At 44.7% G+C, this 23038-nt stretch overlaps 3 protein-coding genes across 9 annotated transcripts in view; 1 reads left to right on the forward strand and 2 right to left on the reverse strand.

The window, feature by feature from the left end:
• LOC117899641 (tropomodulin) overlaps positions 1-12647 on the reverse strand; it is a 47696-nt gene extending 35049 nt beyond the window's left edge. For 2 of the 7 annotated variants that reach the window (XM_034809807.1, XM_034809806.1), the window contains exon 1: positions 12074-12643. In XM_034809807.1, coding sequence (XP_034665698.1) covers positions 12074-12319 — 246 coding nt within the window. In that variant the 5' untranslated portion in view covers positions 12320-12643. Of the gene's footprint in view, positions 1-6280; positions 6444-12073 lie in introns of those variants that run through there. The other 5 variants (XM_034809815.1, XM_034809816.1, XM_034809818.1 and 2 more) reach the window with 4 other exon arrangements.
• A 5362-nt stretch (positions 12648-18009) lies between these two features.
• Positions 18010-20329, forward strand: LOC117896051. Its single transcript, XM_034804060.1, has 3 exons — positions 18010-18313; positions 19605-19864; positions 19935-20329. The coding sequence occupies exons 1-3, from the start codon at positions 18010-18012 to the stop codon at positions 20262-20264; spliced, it is 894 nt and encodes a 297-aa protein (XP_034659951.1). The 3' UTR covers positions 20265-20329.
• Positions 20330-20630: 301 nt separating this feature from the next.
• Positions 20631-22667, reverse strand: LOC117897790. The gene is made up of 6 exons (XM_034806839.1): positions 22518-22667; positions 22339-22448; positions 22142-22276; positions 21711-22072; positions 21491-21642; positions 20631-21439 (listed from the first exon to the last, which is right to left on the reverse strand). The coding sequence occupies exons 1-6, from the start codon at positions 22604-22606 to the stop codon at positions 20800-20802; spliced, it is 1488 nt and encodes a 495-aa protein (XP_034662730.1). The 5' UTR covers positions 22607-22667; the 3' UTR covers positions 20631-20799.
• Positions 22668-23038: the final 371 nt, after the last annotated feature.

The following is a 23038-nucleotide window of genomic DNA, read 5'->3' on the forward strand; positions in this document are numbered from 1 at the left end:
TCCGCTTGGCTCACCTTTTGTTCGATATCTGCCACAGAGTGTTAATCAGTTATCTCCCCCTCTGTGGCACCTCCCCTCCTCCACGTCCTCCACTGCGGATCCAATTAGCCTTGTCGCGTGCTTATTGCGTTTTGAGGTGAGTATTTTTAGCCGGATTTAGATGGCTCTTCCCGGCCTTCAGTTATGACCAAACTGCGTCTGATAAATTGCGTTGCAGAGCTTTCTGGACTTCCTCAATTTTCCTGCTATCCCCGGAGGGGTTCTAAGAGGGAGAAGCGGCCTAATGGCCGCTGGCAAAAAGGCAAAAGGCGCCGAAAGGCTATGGGCTTCAATCTTTTCTAATGAGTTGTTTGCTTTTAATTAGATAAAAATTTCATTTAAATTGCATTGATTACAGTTTTAGGGTTAGCTGGGATTGAGGGATGAGTGGGGTGTGGTGTACTGAGGGTTCGAGCTTTATCCCTTAAACGTATCCCGAATCCCCAGCTGTCCTTTTAGCCGTGTAATTAATTGTTCTCGGGGTCTCGGTACGGCTTCACAGAAAGTTTTTCTTTCTGTTCAGACAGCAACAAAGTTGTGCAGCTTGCCCCTCCCCCCTCTGGTTCACCCCTCGTGAATATTGCTCCAGCTGTGGGGCATAAAAATAAACAAAAACAAACGATTTGTAGGCACAGGGGCTAAAAATAAACGCCCTCTCGGATATTTCCAACCCAAAAAAGCGAGAAAATAAAAGTATTATTTATAGCCGACACCCACTCCACTCCACCCATCCACACACATACTATATAGAGGATATATGTACATATGTATGTATGGGATAAATAGGATAAACGGAATCAATCTGCAGTTACAGCTGCATGGAAATGTTTTGGGAATTTCCAACTGTATTCTGGAACGGAAAGCTGAATTTGAATTTCAATGCATGTTGATGCAAGAATCGCAGATGCAATTGCAGGCGGCAAAATGGGGCAGGAAAAGCGTGAAAAAAACACAGAGAACAAAGCTCGAAAGAACGGTAAAAATCAGGCTAGATAAATGGCAAACATCGGCGGTGGGCGAGAGCGCGGGAGGGGAGGAGAGACAGTGCAGAAAACGTATGCAGTCTGGCACTTTCCCCCCTCTGTTTCCATTGATGGTTTACAAACAAATACAAGGGCTGTGAATCACGGGTTGTGGAGTCTGAAAGGGGCGCGGGTGAGGCATGGCGGGATGAAGGTTCCATGCGAGGGCTTTCACCTCTTTGGGCCTGAAATGAAGAAAGTTTCATATGCACTTTGTACAGTTGGAGAGCTATTGATGAATGAACCTTGCATTTGGATAGCAGTGAGGAAGTGAGGTGTGTTTTGCCTGAGACGATAAAAGCCAATGGCCCCAAAGGTATGGGGCAAGGTCTCCAAATAGGTCTTTAACCCCACTCCACTTGAAAATGAGGTAAGACCAAAGGTGGAAATTTCATCTATGGTCTGGGTAGAACCGCTCTGCGCTGAGGTGAGTTGGCGATAAGGTGAGTTTCTATTTTGTTGGCAGCACGCCGCCCACGCCTACGCCGCGCCCCACGGGCCATGTCAAAAATGATCATTGACATTGTCGCGCTGAAGGTGTTTTCGCACACTCAAACACAGGTAAACGGTACACTCACACGCAGGCAGGTGCGTCTGAGTGCAGCTATCGCACGTCGCTCTTTTACTCTCACCTTTTAAAAATACACCTTGGAAGCACACACCTGCTGCTCCTCTCTCTCTCTCTCTATCTCTCTTTATTTCCATTGCTCTTCGAAGAGTAAGAGCGAAAGGTGAGTAAAGCAAGAGTGAAAGAGCCTGCGGCGCTTCTCTTCTTTTGAGTGGGAGTGAGGGAGAGCACATAAAGTATCAGAGTGACGGCACTGCTTTCAAGGTAAATCTTGTCCGTTCTTGTTCGGTTTGGCTTGGAAAGAAAAATCTCTCTGTGTGTGAGGAGATTCGAACGCGAAAGATGGTTACAGAACAAAGATGGATTCCCCGTGGCATCGCTGGTACCCCTCTTCATTCCATCAACCACAAAGGAATGTCTGACCATGTGCCTGTCTACGGATCATAAATATTATTTAATTTTCTATATGTTTCTTTCCCGACCATTAAAATTATGTAGGTTATAATTTAAATAATCAAACAAGCACGGAAAGATAGGGGTATACTCAGAAAGAGCGATACACAGAGACAAAGAGAGAGAGAGGGAGAGAGGGAGAGAGAGAGAGCAATGCTTAGAAGAAAATGTTGCCAAAGAATTTCGCCTCGTCTGGGGTCGCCCGCCTCAAACACACAATACCATACATAAAATAACTCAACGGATCCCAGCGATACAAGAAATATTTATAGATTTTGTTATTGTCAAAGTGTGTTGATGGGTGCTTGATGGGGCAGGCAGAGTGATGGTGCCAGCAGGGCGGAGGGATACCACAAAACAAAACAAGTTCAGGGATTTTTCAGACTGTCAATGTGTCAAGTCTCTGGGATCTTCACGTTCTGAACGCACGAATACGTCAATTTGTACCCCTGCAAATTGTACCGCTAGTGGCTGCGAATTTGGACTAATTCTTACAGACTTTTAAGCGTTTCAAAAATTTAACTTAGTAAAGAGGTGAATCTCCTTCCAGAACGATCTGTTCGAGTGTTTTGATTTGGTTTATTCTTTCCTTTTCTTGTGTAAATTTATGCTTTCTATGTTTTGGTGGGGACCTGCTAATGGGCAGGGTATTTATGACCAGAGGATAGGGAATGGGACCATCTTGACACTTTTATGTATGTCTCATATGCACTTCTGATTCTGGGCTAATAGTCCACAAGCAGCGGGTCGCATATCAATCATACGCACTTGTTGGGCGATCCCCGGGAGGAACTCTCCGAGAATAGCCGGCGAGCAGATATAGCAACTTAAATGCAGTTGTCCGACGCGACACGATGCGACGTGGCTCGAGTCGATCTGCTTAAATGTCGTCGCCCACTTCCGGGATCAGTCTGTCATGTGGCCCGTGCCTCATTCCCCTTGGCCATTCCCTCCCTTCGTGGCAGAGAACTAATTACAGAGGCACATGTGGCGATCAGATCAACTCCTGTTGGAACTGCAGTTGGTCGGACATTTCATTTGGTTTCATTTGCCTTCATTTCGTTTCATTTCATTGATTTCTGTCTGTTCTTTTTCTGGCCAAAAAACACATTTCATTGCAAAACCAACATTTTCCGAACATCCCAACAGCAACAATTCACATAGAATGCACTGCCAGAGGGGGTCGGTTGGTGGGAGAGGGTGGGTTGTTTGCAGAGGCGGAGGGGGAGGCAACACACAAACATCGAGAGAATCGTTTTTAGTGAACATAAATTGAAAATCTTTTGGAACATATTCCGAATGTTGTGATAGATTGCGAGCATTTTCAGCTGTCCGCCCGCATGTCTGTTTGTCCGTTTTGTCCATTTGTCGCTCTGCCCCACTGTCTGTCGGTGACTCTATAGATTATGCATATTCTGGCATGTGTACATACATATACATATCTGTGTGTGTGCGTTTCCCACCGCCTGTTGCTGTTTCCTCTAGCGACTCACAAGCACATCCACACCACTTACTGACGTAGTCGGAGTCGGAGTCAGCGGCAGAGTAAATAGGTCTCCCAAGTCAAGGATGCCAGTGGATGTACTGTCCAATATATAATATTCTCACATGTGTTCTAATCTTAGCAGTCTGTTCAAGAGACTGGCACTGTAAGATTTCGCTCAAGGGAGAGTTGAACAAATAGTTCAAATAGATATTAAAGAGCATCTGAGTTTTGCATGGGATTCATTCAAAGTTTCTTCCTTTCCTCCGACACTAACATCCCGCACCATCCGTTCTTCTGCTCCTCCTTGTCTTTTGGCCTGGTCCACATTTTGATTGATTGCGCGAGCACGCTGCAAACCAAAGCCGAAGACAATGGGGAAATGGCGATGGGAAATGATTTTTCGAAATGTTCAAATCAGAAAGAGACAGAAACAACCGAAGGGAAAGAGAGAGTGTGGGAGAGTGAGAGAGGAGAGGAGAGCATGACTATGCATGACAGCTGCAGCTGTGGACGGGTGGGTGTTGGTGGATGGCAGTGGCAGGTCTATTACTGTAAAAGTCTGTGCACCAGTATATGGGTGAGTGGATTGCATGGCTAATGCCCGCCATATGCCCGCAGGGAGCTTTGCTGACCGCCACTACTGCTCCTGCTAGTGCCACTGGTACTGCCTCTCCCTTTGCGGCAGCCGCTGCAGCTGCTGCTGCTGCTGCATTTAATCAATCTAATGCATGCTGTCCCCAGGCCAGACCAGACACCTCTCTAACCCGCTTCGACACTCGTCAAATTAACACCTCAACGACTCAATCGCTCAAAACTAATTAAAAGCCAGAGAGAAAGGAGAGTAATTGAGTGGGAGAGTGAGTGAAAGCGTTTATAGGTGATTTGCATGAGAACTGGGAGAGAAGAGGGTGGGAGTTGGATGAATGAGCAATTAAAGGGAGACAAACTGTTGTAGATTCTAGAAGAAGAAAAGTGCAGAGCAAGCAATAAATATTTGCCAGGGCACTGCCTGCTCCCATCAGCAAATTGAAGGATGAAGGACGTCGACTGCTTAAGCGACACCACTCGCTCAATAAGAGTGGCAAAGGGTGGGAGAGACCGCAAACTGCTTAGGAAAATTGCTAATAAACCAACAACAATGCACAAAACAGCAATAATAGGACGATGAACGCAGGAGAGGCGAAGTGGGAGTGGGAGTGGAAGTGGAAGTGAGCGTGGGAGGAGGATAAGCAATAACAGGAACAACAAGCACAATGGCCAAAGCAGATAAAAAAAGAAGTGTGTCGATAGCAGCGGCACAGCATAATAAAGCAGAACTTTGCGGTAGGAAAGTAGAGAGAGGCAGAGAGAGAGAGAGAGAAAGCCAGCGTGCACGGACAAGCAAGAGATTAGGCGAGTGACTGGGGAGAGAGCAGGCAGTCAACGTTTATTTTTAAACATATTGAAAAGGCAGCAAGAAGAATAGAAAATAAGAAAAAGGGGAAGAATAAGAACAAGCCCAAGGCATGGTGTATTTATGCAAGGTGCGGCTTTAGACTTTAGAGAGTACTCTCTGGGTCCCCATACTTCTTCTAAATATTGCTCTTATTATAACCGTCTGAGCTTGGTACTTATTGGGCACTCATGTACACTCTTTGTGCGACAATTCCACACCCCACACAAATTTCACCATGGGCCGAGGCAAGCCCATCGAATGAAAACAATTTTATTAAGTGAAAAATTCGAAGGCAGAAAATAACCCGCAGCCAAAATAAACAGTCGAAACAGGCAGATGAAGGAGGAGTGGAAAGAGATGTTAGAAGCATCCGCAGTGGAAGAGGAGAGGCAGCAAAAGTCCTTGGCAGTGGCAAAAAGTTCGAACGAACTCAACGGGTTGCTTTGCCGAGGAGGGTGGGAGGATATCATCTGATTGAAAGATGCGTCGAAGCGTCGCTGTCGCTGTCGATGTCGGCTGCTCACCTTGAACCACAACAAAAGCAACAACACACGCACACTCGCACCTGCATGGCAGACACAATTAAGAGCATAAGAAAACGGAAGCAGACGACAAAATTTTACGAGGCGAGGCGAGCCGAGCAGAGCAGAGCAGAGCCGTGTAGGGAGAGGGGAATGGAGGCGCAGAGCGGCAGGTGACAAAAGCAGCGACGACGACGATGCTGGCGACTTCTTTACATAAAAGATTGACAAGTGATTTTCACACCCAAGTGGCAAGCGCAGGAAAACACACAACAAGAAAAGCAACAAGAAAAGCCGAAAGAAGGCCAGGGAAAAGTTTCAAGTTTGGGAAATTTGTTTTCTGGGGGGAAATTGACGGAGAGCATTGTTCTGCTCAGTAAGTCGATAGGGATGGATGCATGCTCTGCCTGTCTCCCTCTCTCGCTGTTGAACAGTTTTAATTTGCCAAAGAGTTAAAGAGGAGGAAGAGATAAAGTTGTGGAAATGATTGAATACCAGAGACCAAAAAAATGATAAAGTACGGAAAGGGAACGTCGAATCGGTACGGCACGGAATACCCTGCTACAGAGTAGTACAATTTAGGAACTTGGAAGAAGTGTGCAAACATTTTCCCAATCGGACTTCTGTATTTTCTATTTGGGAGGGCATCAGAGCATTCGGCTGGCCAATTCGCATTATACTTAAACGTCAGACGATGCATGAGATTGATGGCGAGAGGACCACCCCTGGATCCGGCCCTGAATACGGACGACTTACCAAATCTTTTAGGATGGCCATGACGACCGTTTTGCTTCCTGTAGGTTGTGGGGTGGAGGGGCGCTTCGGGCAGGTCTAATCCGCTTTGCCAAAATCGAATAGAAATTAGCTTGAATGATTGTGGGGCAATATTTGCACGAGTATTGCGCACAATTTCAATTGAAATTTTCGTAGTTTTCCTTTCAGAATTTTACAATATTTTGTTGGATCACTTGCGGAACAAACACGCACACACGCAGACACTCACACTCACACACACAGACACACACGGAGATCGCGCGTCACAAACTACGCAAGAGAGTGGGCTCGGTGCGGATAGAGGGCCAAAAACTAATCTATTTATTTTCCGAGTGAATGGGATATGCCATTCCAGCAATAAATCAATAGTTTCGGTGGGACTTAAAAGTATTTTGGGGGTATTTCGACCGTTTGGCGTTCCTTTGTTTCGGGGTTTTGCGATGCAACTGAAATCAAATCGGAAACTGCATCGAAATGCAATCAAAGTGCCAATTGACGTTGTGGGTCTGGTCCGTCGTTCTCTGCTCTACAATGCAATAAAATATATTATCTATCTCTATATATATCTTGACTTTCGATTTCTGGGCGTTGACAAATTCCTGGCATTTCTGCCAGTTCGAAGCAATTCGCATACCATCGTCGGCAAGCGGAAATGGGTCCCTGGCGGCCATTGTCAAGTGGTCGTAATAAGTGGCGGGGGGGAGGCATTCACATACACGCACCACGACCCCGTCCAGGCCCTCGATTACAGCTCGTTTAATTCGAATATTAATGAGAAAATTAAACGAAAATGGCAACCAGACTGCAATTATTGCATTTCGTTAATTTGCAACTCGAAAAAGGTTCAGAATAAAAATGGAAATGCGATAATTGAATAAATTCTGCAAAAAGTGGAGTACTTAAAATTAGAACTGTACATTACACATTACATATGTACATTCCATTTGAATTCCCTCCCAAACCTGTGGTGGGACTCTATTTTGTATCTAAACCGTACTTCGAGATTCTACATTACCTTTACAGTTTCCTACTTACGCCCAATCCTATTATTATATGCAAAGCGAATACATTAATGAGCACGACAATAGTTCCACAACTCAAAGTACAAAGGACGACAGGCGGAGCGCCTCCAACGGGAGCAAGGCCCAATTCCAAGGGAATTATGAATCGGATGTGGTGTCAACGCCCCTGTCCTTGTGGCGACTCTAACGAAATCGAGATGCAAATTTATGGATTTTATTTATTTGGATGTGAATGCAACGGAGCCGGGGCAGTGTAAACAAGCAGATGTCAGTGTTCTGTTGTTCAGAATTTCCGAATATTTGTTGAGTTGCTATTCAATGGGGTTAGGCAAATGTTTAGCCGCCTCGCTCCGTTTGTTCAGCCAAACTAATTTGCAAATTGCGGCCCAAAGGAGAACGTCCTTGCAGTGGGCTGGAGGATGGGGCAACCATCCTAATTTCCATTGAAAGGAAATGCCAATTGCCTGAGGGAACTATTTAGAGAACTTCCAGGTTGATCCTTTTAAGCGGTCTAAGAAATGTTCAGCTAATTGCGAGCGAGACCTCTCCCTCCCTGAGTTGAATTTGCATTTGGTACCGCCTGGAACCTCCTTTCGAATGCGGAGTAGGATGTCGGGCGGCCGCCTGTTAAGCCTGTTCAAAGAGAGCTCGTGAAAGTCTGCAAATTTCCTCATTGATTTGCCAAACAGACAACATTGTTATGTTTGTATTTTCGTTGTTTTGCTTTGCCTCCGCCTTGCTGCCACCCCTTTCGAGTGGGGAAAACTACGCAAAACATTTTGTAAATTGAATTTTATTTGTTGAGATTTTTGCTGCCCGCACAAATGTAATTGAAATAAATTCTCAATGGAATAGAATATCCGCCCCCGACACTCGCTTTCAATTCAAGAAGGAAATTATTTGTTTGTAACGCTCGAAAAAGGGAGGGGGAAATCGTGGAGATGGAAGGAGCACGAGGTTTAGGTGGAGGTGGAGGTGGAGGGGACTCTCAGAAATGGGCAAATTTCCGTTGCGGCAGGTCAAAGTAGCGGCGGGCATGGAGTGATTTCGGATGAGATCTGGATAAATAAATAAGGAAAAGCGTTTGAAAATTACATGAAATATATGCTAGTCATAAAGCGGATTTTCCTGTATGCCAAAGGAGTCGAAAAGGGGGTAGGCGCAAAAGGGGGAGCCACAAATCGCTCAACGGAATAAATGGCACGTTCCTCAGACGTCCCGTGCGCCGCACACATTTTGGCAGACTTATTTATACACAAAAAGCATATGCATGTGGGATCGGTTCATTCTAGCATACTACATATACTCCATATATGTATTTATGTATGAACATATGTATGTACATATATGTATGTATGTATATGTATGTATATATGATGTATGCACGTTTTAGGGTAGCTGAGGGGGCCTGCTACTCGTATGTTTTCACGCAAAAGCGTTTGCTTTTCAATTATATAAACATATTTCGATTGTATTCAGTCAACAGGGGGCGTGGGTTCCGAGAAGCGGGGTCTGGGGTCTGGGGACGGGGAGTGTGTGTGCATTAAAATTATAAATTGTTTGAACAGCCAGAGGCACCAAATAAATAAAACACAGAGAGCCACAAACGAGAATGAGAATGAAAACGAATCGCATAAATATCTGAACAAATGTACTCGAAATTAGCCAAAATATTGGATGAATAATCACCCGAAGGGGCGGGGCTAGACAAATAGGGTCAAGCGGGGGGATGGGCAGGGGCCGTTCGCCTTGGAAGCTGCAACAAGTGAATGGAATCAAAGCGAGCGTCAAAGGCCGCGACAAATCACTGACATTGAAATGTCATCGCGAGCTGCGTACGCCCACAAATACGAACACACGGAATACCCTAAAAGATCCAGTGTGCCCATTTTATAGTTTCCAAATTCCATTTTCCATAATACCCTGCTCGGAAAGTGTATCCATTCAATGGATATTTGTTTGTGGCAGCTATTTTTTGTGGCTGTGCAATATTTGCTGGCCGACTTGAAGAGGCGCCATAGTTGACATCTGTCAACGGCGTTGCAAGGGTGCGCGATGGGGCAGATATGGGAGAGATGGGCTAATAATGGTGGATCCTGATTAGGACTGTGGCTATCCGCAGTTCTGCGGAAAACGCTGGCGAGTTTCAAATGAATTAATATCGGAATGGAATCGTCATGGAAACAGCTGCGGTCCCAGCTAATCGACTGGAAACAGCACACTACCTATGTATGTATGTACATACATATGTATGTATGTATCCTCCTCTCTTCTTCATGTGTATTCCCAATCGAATACATTCGCAAACGCATCCGTATTAGACTCAGCGGAGCAGCGCTGAGACTCACATGGATTTCCAATTAATCTCTGCTCAATATTATGATGTCTAATCAACAGAGTCCTGACCGGGACAGGACGCCACAGCAGAGGGACAATGCCAGGACATGTCCAGGAAACGCCATTATGTATGTGTGTGGAGGGAGTGGGAGCAGCTGTGGCTGTGTGCTGTAGCCTGGTTATGTGTGGGTTTACGGCTTGTTGCACAAATTAGCATGCCCCATTTGAGCCGAGAGTCGGGAGTCAGAGTCGGAGCAAAGATTTGCCTAAATACATTGGGAAATGGGAAATGAAATCAGCAAACAGCCAGCGGACAACGGACAACGGAAACGGAACAACAGTTAAATCAACTGTGAAATTTATGACAGTTTTCCTAGTGGGAGGAAAAGGAAAAGGAAAAGGGGAAGAGCCAAAGCCAGAGCCAGAGCCGCCCACTGGCTGGGCTCTGACTTTATTTAACTAATTTTGCATCTGCAATTTGAACTCTGGCTCCTAGGCACGTACCCTTGCGGCCGGAACTTTGACCTGTTAAGCGCATAAAAATGACAAAAATGCTACGTGACTCATTAGCAAAAGTTACAAAAAAAAAAAATGGGGAAAGCAAGTGGCAGAAGTTCAGCAGTTCATGAGCTCTGCCCCGCGTTGCAAAGTCTGAACGGATCCTGACAGGCGGCAACGCAATTAGTTCCATAAGCTGCTCCGCCTGGGGCCAGAGAGGCATACAGCCCGACGACACATGTGGACACTCCCACTCCCACACACACACATGTATGCACTGAAAGAAAATATGATCCTAAGAGATAGATCTAAGGATGAAGAATTATCACATGCAAGAAAACTGATCGGATGCTGATGGAAAGCACTGTGCTTAAGCCTAGTTCTGTATCCTTAACCTAAATAAACTTTTGCTAAATTTCTTTCAGTGCAATGACAATCCTCACAGGACTCTTTGGCTTACAGAGAATCTCATGCGTTTTCATTCCCATTTCCATTTCGGGCACATAAAAGCCAGCGGCGGCGGCGGCACAAAAAAAGAAAGGCCGAACCGACCCCAAAAGCCAATTGCAATGCAAATTTAATTTGGCTGCCATAAAACTCGGGGAAATGTTGTTGCAGAGCAGGAGAATGAGGCAAGTACGGGGGAGACTGTGGCAGACAGTCGTAAAACAGAGAAGAGAGGAACCAGAGAAATCGAAGATTCCCGGGGGTACAGCTGGGAGAGACGGATTAAGAGTGCGAGAGGCATGGGGGCATGTTGCATGCGTGGCTGCCGCGCCAAGCCGGAAATGCAATTTGTAATTTTGTGCAACGATTTGTGGCAATTAATTGCTGCACAAGCGGCACACTCAGAACGGGTTTGCCTTTCCCTGCACATCCCGCCGTACTCCTTGAGTACGCGCCAGACCGCAAGACACAAAAACCTCAATATTTATTTTCTGTTTTCTGTTTTTTGTTGCATTTTTATTTTTTATGTGTTTGTATGTTCGTATTTGTTTTTCTTTACTTTTTTAAATTTGTTGGCGGCACAGAATTTATTGCATTTAATTTTTGTTGCCATGTCTTCGTCCCGTCTCAGATTTTATTCTCTGGGTTTCTTCCCCCGAAGAGGAGGAGGATAGATTCTTGGCATCTCGCGCGGCATGGCATCGAGTATTTAAGTGATTTCAGCTTAACAATAATTGAATTTTCCTTTTTTATTCTGAGCGTTTTTTGATCCGATCCGCGGGTTCTCAAAAAATTCAAAATCTTTTGTGATAATTTGCGCCGAAATCAAACAGCTGCAAAATTTGTTTTCCTTCAGCTTTTCTTCTTCGACGTGGCGTCGCCTATAGAAAGTGTGGCCGCCCCATAGCGATATACATATGTACATATGTACATTGTATGTATGTCTCATGTACATACATATGTACATTTGTATGTATCGTGAATATATAGCCATAGATCTCGACTAAATTCGTATATGTGATGCATATAATATAGGGGAAGATTTATAATATTTGTGGGACCGTATAAACAATTTGTTAAGACGCACATAGAGAAATAGCATTTTGAATAAATAATATACCTAGAGTTCGCCATGTTTTTGACCAATTTCAGAAGGAGCGCACAAATATCACAAAGGCGAAGAGGAGATGCGAGCAAGGGGATGGCAAATGATGATTAGATCCCTACATGTGAAATATGATTTATTGGGTTTCATAAGCTAAATGCTTCAATGAAAAACGAAAGCTTTGAGAGCATCTTTCGATACCTATGGGTTTTCTGAGAGTTAATGGACTGTAATCCCTTTATAATCTATGAATAGTTGTAGTCCATATAAAGATTATTATATTTACATACATATTTATGTATGTTTCTCTTGGAATTGAAGTGATATTCTTATTAATTATTTTTATCAAAGCCTGGGAGTACGCACCTCAGTGATTTTCATGGTTCTCTTGACCGTCTTGCGGGTGACTTCAGTTGTCTCCTCAACAACGTCTCCATCCTCGTCGATGGTCTCGGTGACCATTTTCTCGGTCTCTCCAGGGATGACTTCCTCGGTCCGTTCGGTGACGACGCTGCTCTTGCTTTCGGCATCGGCGTTGGCGTTGGAATCCGCAGCCGGTTCCGGCTTGGCCTCCTCGGCGGAGCCACCAAAGACATCCTCAATGTCCGACATGATTAGACAGGATTTGTGTGGTTTTCTTGGTTTTACTTGGGATTTGATTCGTTTCTTTGCAGCACTTTCACTTGGTTCGTTCCACTGACACTCACTGGCACTCACTGGTACCGTACAACAATTACACACATACAACAACAGGAGATATTTCTCGTTTTGTTCTCGTTTTCGTTGCCTGAAAAGAATCGGATCGGCCAGAAATGAATATATTTTTTCGGTATTTGACTTTTGGCTCTTGGCAGCAACTGATTATTATATAAACAAGCGTGGGGCGCCGTTCCTCACTTCACAATCACTACGCGATCACGATTTTCTCATGGGGTTTACGGTTAACGGTTTACGATGGGATCTGCTCTTAGGGGTTTGTATGGTGCATTCAATGCTTCCTCTCGGGACAGTGTTCACTGCATTTGTGAGAGCGACCGTTGGGATTTAGTGGCGACGAAAGGCGCCACAACAACGAGAACAACGTAGCCAGGCAGGCACAAAGAGAGTGAGAAAGAGAGAGGGACAACGGAACAACGGAACAAAGTCGGGGGACGTGACGACGGCACACGCACACGACAAAAGAGAATGAAACGAAAACGAAACGAATTGAAATTACAATCAAAAACGCATAATTTCAGTTGGTTTCGTTAATAACGATTACGATTCGGACTCGGATTATTCAGATCACAGAGATGGGGGAACAACGCACACGAGGGATATTACACGATCACGAGTCCGCTGCTGCTACCGTCGCTTTGCTGCTATTCTGCTTTTGCTTTGGATTCCGCTTTTGTTTCTGCTTCTGCTTCTGCTTTTTTCTCTGCCTATGTTTCTAAATCTGCTGCCAGAGGCCACCGGAACCGTTGCCGGAGAGCAAAACCATCAACAAGGTTTCGTACCATAGGGGTGTGGCCCTTCCTTGGCAACTTCTCCACTCTCTCTCTTTGACTCTTTCATGATATTACGAGGTGATGGGCGAGCCAGAACACTCTTTGGCATTTCCACACCCTGCTCGAAATATACTTTGGCCAGCAGACACTCACTAGCTGAGCAGAATGGAAAATTTGTGCAGGAGAGGATGTGGGGGATAGGCTAGAAATAGCCCAGCGGCTAGAGTAGCTATCCTATCTCTCACGCCCCACGCTCTCCACTCTCACTGATGCTGCTCCCTCTGCTGACGTATGTACATACATATTTCTCATTTTTGTGAATGTTGATCTCCGTGTAATTTTTTTGTTTTGCGTAGCTGCTGTTGATGCTTTTGCTTTAGCTTTGGCTTTGGCCACAATAAAAGTGAATGAGAGGTCCCGCTAATTGTCCGCCTGTTGCAATTTTCCCGTTAGCCAGGCGGCTGCTGCTTCGCTGCCCTGGCAACTGCAATTAGTGCGGCTGCCTCCTGACGTCCGAGGCGCGTCAAATTTGAAACCTCTGCTGCTGCACAGACCCCCCCTGCAACCCTCTGCACCTCACCCATCTAGAGAGTCAGTCTCACATGCGTGGAGCTATTTTGGTGGTGTGTTCCCAGAGCAAGCCGTTAAACAATAGGCAACAACACTGAAAGAGAGAGTGCAGAGTGGATCTGATGATGGACTTTGGGATACCCATTTCGATTCTTGTTGCACTTTGCATAAAGGAGCCCAATATGGAGCCAAGGCGACTGACAGGGCATCTGTGGGTCGGCCATCTTCTTCTTCATCTCCATCTCAAGTGGCGGACAGCCTCCGCCTTGTGTTTGATTTCCATATGAATGTGATTTTGATTAGCAAATGCTTTCAATTGCCGCTGCTGCTGCTAGGAGCTACCATTTTGACAGCACCGTGCGGACTTCCTGTATCGCATTGGGGGACTGCAAGATATATGAAAGACAAGTGTTCCAATGCCTGCCCCCCATCACCCCTCTCCCCGTAGTACGATGGGTAAACAAAGCGGGAAACACACGAAAGACGAAATATTCTAAAATTAATTTTCGAAAATGTCTTTTCGGCTATCCATCCCCAAAACGCAGCGAGGAGGGAAATGCGACAAGAAACGAGACAAATGGCTGTACTATACACATACATACATACATATGTACATAGTACATACATATATGTATGTATGTTCATCCAATGGATCTCGCTGTTTTCTCTGCCTGATGACAAAATGCAATTATGGGCTTCGAAATGGGGCACCGAAAGAGCTGCTCCCTACTATCTATCGAGTGACACATCCCACAAAGCCAAAGGATAACACTCATCTTTATGTGGTTCATATATACATACATACAAATGTACATATGTACATATATTCTATATAGGGATGCCGGCCCACCACAACATCCACTCGTGATCCTTTTGGCGTTGTGGAATCAGCGCTCAAATATGATTAATAAGTAATTTCTTTGTCAACAACTGGCTGGGGACTGGCGGATGACGACAGTCACGATAACGAGAGAAACGAAACGACAACGACGCCATGGAAATCTTTAATAAAAATACATGCATAAATAAATTATAGGGAAAACAGAGAGCGAAACAAGGGAGGGCTTCGAGCTGAAAGGAAAGCGAATGAACGGGTAATAAAACAAAGCGATGACAGCCCCCCGTATACCCTGTGTAGCGTGTGTGTGTGTGTGTTTGTACCAGACACAAGAATCACCTAGTTGGAGAGGGGGGAAGGGGACTGGGTGTGCAGAGCGTGACCGCGCTTCCTTTTGGTCTCCTCACATTTCCTTGGCCTTGGCTCTTCCCTGTTTGTTTCACAGTTGTAAATTGCACAAAGTAAATGAAGTACTTTTTATTATAAGCCAACAAGGCAAGGCAACCCCACTTCTCGCTCTCTCTCTCTCTTTGTGGCAAGTGTCGTTGACTCTGGATGACCTAGAGACTGCAGAGGGGAAGGATAGGGAGGCAGAAAGAGCGGCATGTGTAGCGCACAAAGATAATTCTCGGAAGTGGAGAAAAGTTTTGCTTCTGTCTCAATTTTCCCTGAGACACAGAGCCACTCCGAGCATTGGCAGCATGCAAAAACGGAAAACCGAAAGCGATTTCTTTCGACTTCTAGAGAATTTCACCCACCTCACTCCTCAGCACCGCCCCTAATTGAGTTCAGAAGGATGGGACTGGGGACTGGGAAGAATGGACCATTGTAAAGTTCAGATTTAATTCTGCCACACACATCCTGGGCCACTCGAGAGTTGTTGGGCTTGAGATTTTCCCTTTAACTGCAAGCCAGGAGAAATTCCGTCAAGAGACAGTGCGAGAGGGAGGGAGGGTGGAAGGATTGGATGGAAGGCCAACAGAGATGGCTAAGAATGCAGTCCTGCAATCCGACCTGAAACGGATGCTCACACTGGGTGAGATTTTCCATCGCATACCTTCAGGAGGGAGCAGCACTAGAGACCCTACTGGAATGAGGGAGATTATAGGGAAGGGAACACCGTCTGGCATGCATAAACCTGCAGTTATAAGGAATCTCCGAGAGAATGAGCAATTTTCCCCACAATTCTTGAGCTATTTGAAGCTCTCCCTTTACGGAAAAGTCCCGCTTATCAGTGCCACAGAGAAACGCAGTTCTCGCCGCATCTCCAACATACAGAAAAACAAGACACAGAGTGGGGTAAAAGAGAATGCAATTGCTTTGGCTACAAGGTTTATCAGCAGCTGCAGGCTTCGCTTCAACTGCGGAACGAAATGGTTTGGCATTGTCCCAAGTCCAAGTCCAATTCGGAGCTCTGGTGTCCGCTCAGGACCGGGAACAACGCTGCGGGCTGTGGACAGTAAACAGCACAGGCGAAACAGAAATGGAAATAAATAGTTGCTTTGCTCTTTTGTCTAATTAAAACGTTTCATTTCGTGCCGTTTCCCAGCACCAGCGCCATTTGTGGACGTCACACGCACAGCTCGCATGTGTGTGGAGTAAGCCTCCAGCTCTCTGGCCTGTGCACACCCTATAGTCATGGAGCATAGATCCCATAGTCCACCTGTACATACATTGTTTGCATATTGTGTCAATTTTTGTAACATTTATGGTATGTATGTACATACATACATAAGTACATATTGTACATACGAACCTAATCACATTACAGCAGAGCTTGGCACGACCCTATTTATCGTGCATAGGAAAAGGAAAAGTAAATTTCGAGTCTGAAGTAGAGGATATCGTCTAGTCGAAATACCCGACTCACACATTTGCTTGTGTTCTCTGTCTGGTCCGTGTGCGTGACAGACAAACGCACGGGCGCACTTTTGCCCCACAACCTCCACCCACTGTCACTCTCCAATCGTTAGCTGGTCAAACGTTTTCGTCTTCATTTGGTTCTGGCTTTGCCTCTGCCTCTGTGTGTATGGCCGGAACTGCTTCGCCATTATGATGGTTTATGAACGGAAATCATTTTTCGGCCTGGTCAAAGTGGGTGCTGGCAGTGGGCGGCGGTGGTCCTTTCCCCAGTTGCCCGTGGAGGTCTTGTTTTGCGGTCGCCTAAAGTATGCAACAGTTTTCAATTTCGTTTCCGTTTGCTGCAAACTTTTCTTCACACTTCGATGGCTCTTTTAATTTGAAAACGAATGCTACGTAAAATGTGGCTCCTTTTATTCGGGTCTGCAGGGCTCTATTCGTTTTGGTTGAGTGTTGGGCTTTTGGTGTGGGTGCGGCTGATGGGGGGAAAGTTTGCTGACAGCTGTCTGCAGATTGATGGGCTTCTCTTATTTTTTTTGGCATTCATTTCCACCCATCGAATTCGGCAAAACTTTGACAGCTGCAAGTGGGCGGAAAACAAGTCTCAAAATTTTGCACTTCCTGCTCAGATTGGCCCTTATTAAATATAAGATACATATTTGAACTTCGCGCACAGCTATGTAAATTTACATTAAGATGAACATTAAGATTAACTCATATATTTTGAGTTTGTTCCCGCTGCCACCAGGAGGGCGCCACTGCAGCGTATTTACATTTACATTATACATATGTACATAGTACACAGAAAATTAGAGAAATAAAGAGAGAGAGAGTAAGAGAGAAAAAAGAGAAGAATAAACCAGGGCTGGATGTGAAACCAAACAGTGAGCGCGTAATTCAAACTAAAATTATTGTTGTAAATTTGTTAGATATGCTAAACTATTCTCTAGCTCAAGTTTACGGCATGCCTGCAGATACAATTTACTATTTTGGTTTCATCGTAGCATTCAATAAATTAAACCAGTCTGAGCAGCAACAATGACGGTAACACTCCGTCCACATTTACTTTCTACGCATTGACCATTTTTATGTTAACCTTTTTTCATCACTGCGACTGAAAATACTAAAGTATTTCAATTCAATTAAGACAACCTTGATGAGAATTAACTAATCTATGGGATAAAATTACGTGTTCAGGGCTTAGGCTCCCAGCTGACTATTAATATTGAACGGAATATCAAAATCGATGAATATGATTCCAATCAACAAAACGGAAATACATTCGTATTGGTACGAATAACTGTAATATCCGCGTACGTGAGCGGCAGCGCCGCGGCAGCTTAGCTTTTGTACTCCTTTTCACACGCCCATTCTTTTACGTTTTGACAATAGAACTTTATGGACGCGAGCCGCGCAACGCGCAAGAATAGTGATCAAGGTAAATTTGCATTTTAAACATAAATTCGATCACAGGAGCTGATCTAACTACTTTAATATTTCTCCAGCCCGTTCTACAACATTTGGCGTAAGAAACCGAGGAAGCGATGGAACCCGATCGCAAACGGAAACGGCTGTACCCATGCTTGGGCAAGCATATGCCCAAGCTGTCCTCCTCGTCCCCGTCCCCGTCCTCGTCGCCGGTGCCGGTAGCTAGCCAGGACAGTGAAATAATCATTTCAAGCGAATCACCGCCCAGGGAGACCCCCGAAGAAATGGCCGTCTCCACGGAAGCCAGCGACGATCCCCGCCCGACGACCAGTGCCGTGGCGGCAGATGTACGGAATTGGGTTAATGGACCTAGCCGTGATGATTTCACAAGCTCTGATATGAGCCTCAACGCAGTGAACGGTACTCGGCTGCCTAACATACAGCCAATACCCAGGCGCCGGAAGACATTAATATTGAACAAGAAAGCCATGGATATATATCTGGCAGGGACCACAGGCGGGTAATATTAATAATAATATAAATAAAAATAATATAAATCATGTAAATAGATTTAAACATCTTAATAAAAACATTTAGATTCTAGAACTTTCAAATTCTGCTTATAAGACCGAGTCGGAGCATCCAGACACTGTGTGGGAGAGAGAGGGTGAAATATGTTTACGAGTGTGTGTTTGCGGGTGCCGGGCCCGAAAGGAACGGATAAATAGACAGAAGAAAACAAGTAAAGGCAACGCGGAATGGAAAAATAGCACTACTTGACAAAATCAAACTTATTTTTCCCGCTTCGAACCAAACCAACTTTTTTGAAGAATTTTTAAAGTGGTATTCTTTTGTATTCTTTCTTTTTTTCTCAAAACCATAAAAAAAAGTTCTGCCATGTCTAAGCCCCATATCTTTCATAAAAAGTTGGTCTGGATCGAAGCGGCAAAATCTTGTCGGGTAGTGTAATTATTAGTACGCATTAAATGGCTGCGAAAGTAAAAAGCGCATTTCCCCTTTTGGTAAATATACATACTTATGTATGTATGTATGTAAATACACACGTTGCCAGTTTGCTTGAAATTCAAAATTTTGGCGCTACACAGAAGTGGACACTAGGATAGGATAGGCTGGGTACTTTGTAGTGATGGCCAAGTTTCTCTGGCTGTCGATGATAAGCTTTGACGTGAGGAGACGATTCGCGATGTGATGGTTCAAAATATAATTCGTATTTTATATATTTATTTAATTTCTTATTTTGCTTATTCTTTGCTTATTATTTTATTAGGGATGGGCGGCACTGAAATTGAAGTATCGCTTCACATTTATACAGAAATTAAATCCAATCAAAGCACTGTTTGAATACGAATAATATTCTGATAAAAATTGTTCACTCGCGGGGTAAAAAGCAATAGTATTTTAGCATAATTTAACGACATAAAAGCGGACAATTATATCTGATGCCATCTGTTGATGGCTATCGATATTTTATAAGTATCGATTTATGAAAGATACCATTGAAAGTGTGAGCCGTTTCGAACTATGATTTAACTAATATGTACTAAGTAACATGAATGAAACTGTAGATGAAAAGATCTTCATTGCAAACATCGGAGCCTCGACTGTATCAACGCCAGTCGCCACTCTCCAACATCTACACGATAGCTTGATTCAGCACGCAGTCGGCTTGTGCCGGCTTCTTGATATATAGGATGTTTCTGCCTGGAACGACTGGTCCACGGATGTGGCCGAGATCTCACTCCACAAGCGTGTGACAAATTTCTACACGAAGTCCTACCTATTGTGAACACATATCAATTGCCGACAAAGGTCAAAAAGCGCCTGAGGCTGCTGGATCTGCATCCGTGCTTTCGTCGCATCGAGCAGGAGTATCAGTACGTGCCCAATGCCGAGCTCTCCACGTGCTTCGTGCTGAAGGCGAATCGGGACTTTCGCCTGGCGTTACCAACGGTAAATAGAGGCCCCAAGGCATAACTATTACAACAAATTCTAATTGTATTCACATTCACTCCACTCCTAGTCAAACGACTCTGCGCAAGCCTCCCACACGGTTCTCATTAACGACGCGGCAATTGAGCAGAAAGTCAGTGTTGGCTACAACTTCAAGATCTCCCCTGAGACTGCCAGCCTGTTCTCGGCCATGCTCTCCAATGACATGGAGTTATCAATTGGACAGCGGCACGATTTGGCCGAGATCCATCGCCTCTTGCGGCAGGCAAAGCAATCCTTTGAAGACCCCGCCAGAGTCTTGCCATTCCGCAGGAGTATACATTACGTGGTCTACAACATGGATATCTTTGTCAATCTAAGATCGAAAATATGTAAAGCAATTAACAGAAGCTATCACTAATAGACAGATTAGACATTTAGGATTGTTGTTGTCTTTGCAAGTAGAACGATTGAGGAGACCTTACTTAGGAGGAGACCTAAATTCGAAAATGTCTCATCAATTAGTGTTTGAGGGTGAATGAGAACTGGAAGCCAAGCACGATTGCTATTCACGTCAAAGTCATCGGGCATGGTGGATCCACAGAGTGTTTACTTCAGTTCCTCGCTTGCATCTGGCATAACCTTGTAGAACTTAATATTATCCAGCTTACAATTGGTCTCCGAACCCATGTTGAAGTCCATGAAGGCGATCCTCAGGATCTGTACACACAAATGTACATAAATATATTAGAGAATGCTGGACAGCTCTTTAATATCGCTGTTCAAAGGATATTTCAAATATACAAAAATATATTTTCATACAGGATAAATAAAAAAGAACACCCAAAAGTGTTCGTGCCGTAAGATATAATAATATGAAACCATTTTAAACCTATTCAAATGCTTCGCATGGTAAACATACATATATGTAAGAATAAGGCATATTATATATCAGATCATACATCAGATTCATTCACCTGACGCGTACCCTCATTGTAGTAACCCACGCACTTGGGGCACTTCTTCAGAAACTCTGGTGGACAAAGGGGACTGCGGGAGGCGAAATAGCAGCGCACGCTTCTCAGAATATCGGGCAATGCCTCCGAGACTTCTTTGTGGTCCAAGCTCGCATGGTGTTTCAGTGTTTGCCGAATGATCTGATAGAGCACCGATTCCGTGGGTAGGTGGTACTTCAGCCAAAACTCCTTTTTGGTGCTTTCCACAAAGGTCTGCGTCATTCGGAGCATCAGCTTACACATGTCTGGCTTCCAGTGCTCGGCCATGCTGGTGATTAGATCCTCGAAGCTCTCAGCGCTTGAGATGTTCGCAGTTATAGCTTCTCCATAGTCGGCCAATTGGATGTCCTGACCATTGATGTTGATTGAACGGATCTGCAGCAGATTTGGGGGTACCTTACTAGGTTCAGCGGGTAGTTTCGGTTCACCCGAAATGCGGCCACCAACTCCACTAGTTTTCAATAGTTTTTCGAGCTCCTTTTTTGTGGGTACCCCATTGACGCTGCGTATGAGGTCCAGCCTGCCTTGAGTGGACGACTCCATGGCCTTGGCTTCGTCGGAGATCTTCTTAAAGGTGTTCCTGCAAAAACAAAGTCATTAGTCTGGCTGGTCTTCATAGATAGTACCTTACTGTACGTAGCTGCTTAGGCTTGTGCGATAAGTGGCTTTGTTGACCATTTCAGACGCCAGGCGAAAGTTATTGACGCTGTGCGTAAAGAGAACCAACGACTCGGAGAGCAGCCTTGCACTTAGACTGTCGACCTTCTGCCCATCAACACGCCTCTGAGGGAGCACAAAAAGAACGTTTTTCATACATATACCAGAGATTAAGTGTATCATACGATGCCTACCAAAAGCAGATATAGCACTTTGTCGGTCGCTCTTATATGTTCTACTTCATTTACTTGCAATATATATCTAGCGCTTGATGCCGAGTAAAGTCGATACACTCCAGGCAATTCCAAGGCTGCCTTCAGACCTTCAGACGTTAAGAAGCAAGCATTGCATGGGTAAGGTTTCTCCGTTATCAAGTAAGTTTTTAGCTCAACCTGGCCATCGATCAGCTTGTAGACGCCTCGATCACAGGTTACCATAACCCCTGGGCGCAGAGTCGTGCGCTTTAAGTATGTATCCCAGTCCTCAAAGAGGCCGCTTTGATCCACATACATCATGCAACAGTCTCTGCTGCTGCTCATCCCTCCATCCTTGTCGGCTGAAAGTAGTATAGTGATGGGCATATGCAATTGGATCAAATTGAAACTACTTTAATGTACGACATTACCAACGCAGCGACGGCAGCGGAAAACTGGGTGGATAGACCAGGATCTGCTATTCTCTGCCTCCTTCAAGTCGGTCACTCCATTCACAATAACCACAAAGAACAGCGCAGATAGGGACTGGCCATTGGTGTATTTACCTAAAGATATGTATGTACATATGTATTAGTGACGGAACTGCTGTTTCGCGGAGTCTGCTTACGTAGAGTCCAAACGTAATCCGGAATTCTTGATGTCTCTGATGTACCAAGCTGACGATTAAATGTTTCCTCAACTTTGCTTTTCAGAATGTCTCGTTGATTCTGCAGCAATCTGTCAGGTCAGGGATTGGCAATCTATAGATTTCAAGTGAGGGACAAAGGATTTCGTGTGGGCACTCACAGATCCCAGGTGATGTCCTCGCCATGGCTGAGAATCTCTGCAAATACCTGCTGCACTTCTCGGGCCGTGAGATTCGGTGGTTCAGCCATATTGTTGAATATTTTACATTTTAATGCACTTTAGAATCGCCGCAGCGATATTTGTATGTATCGATATATCGATATATGCACTGCAATATATTTTCGAAGAGTACCTACACCTTTTGTCATTTTTGTGTGGGTTTTATGCTTTTTTTGTGTTTACCTATTTAGCTTGAACCATAAAACCCACCCAAGCTTGTGGAAAATTAAGTGATGAACCGAATAAAATTATATGTGCAGTTCTGAGAGTCTTAGTTTGCTAAACATATGAGCCCGAATAACAAAATCAAAGAATATGATTTTCGATCAACAAAACCAACATTAACCCATTGTCAACCTTGGGGGTTTTCAAAACTAGCACGAATTGTGTGAAACTTGAAGATTTGTAACGCAGCTCATGTGAAAGATATCGGAGTAATTTGTTGTTTTAATCAAAGGAAA

The sequence above is a fragment of the Drosophila subobscura genome, chromosome O (assembly GCF_008121235.1).
Source record: "Drosophila subobscura isolate 14011-0131.10 chromosome O, UCBerk_Dsub_1.0, whole genome shotgun sequence".
In the NCBI taxonomy this organism is placed as follows: Eukaryota; Metazoa; Arthropoda; class Insecta; order Diptera; family Drosophilidae; genus Drosophila; species Drosophila subobscura.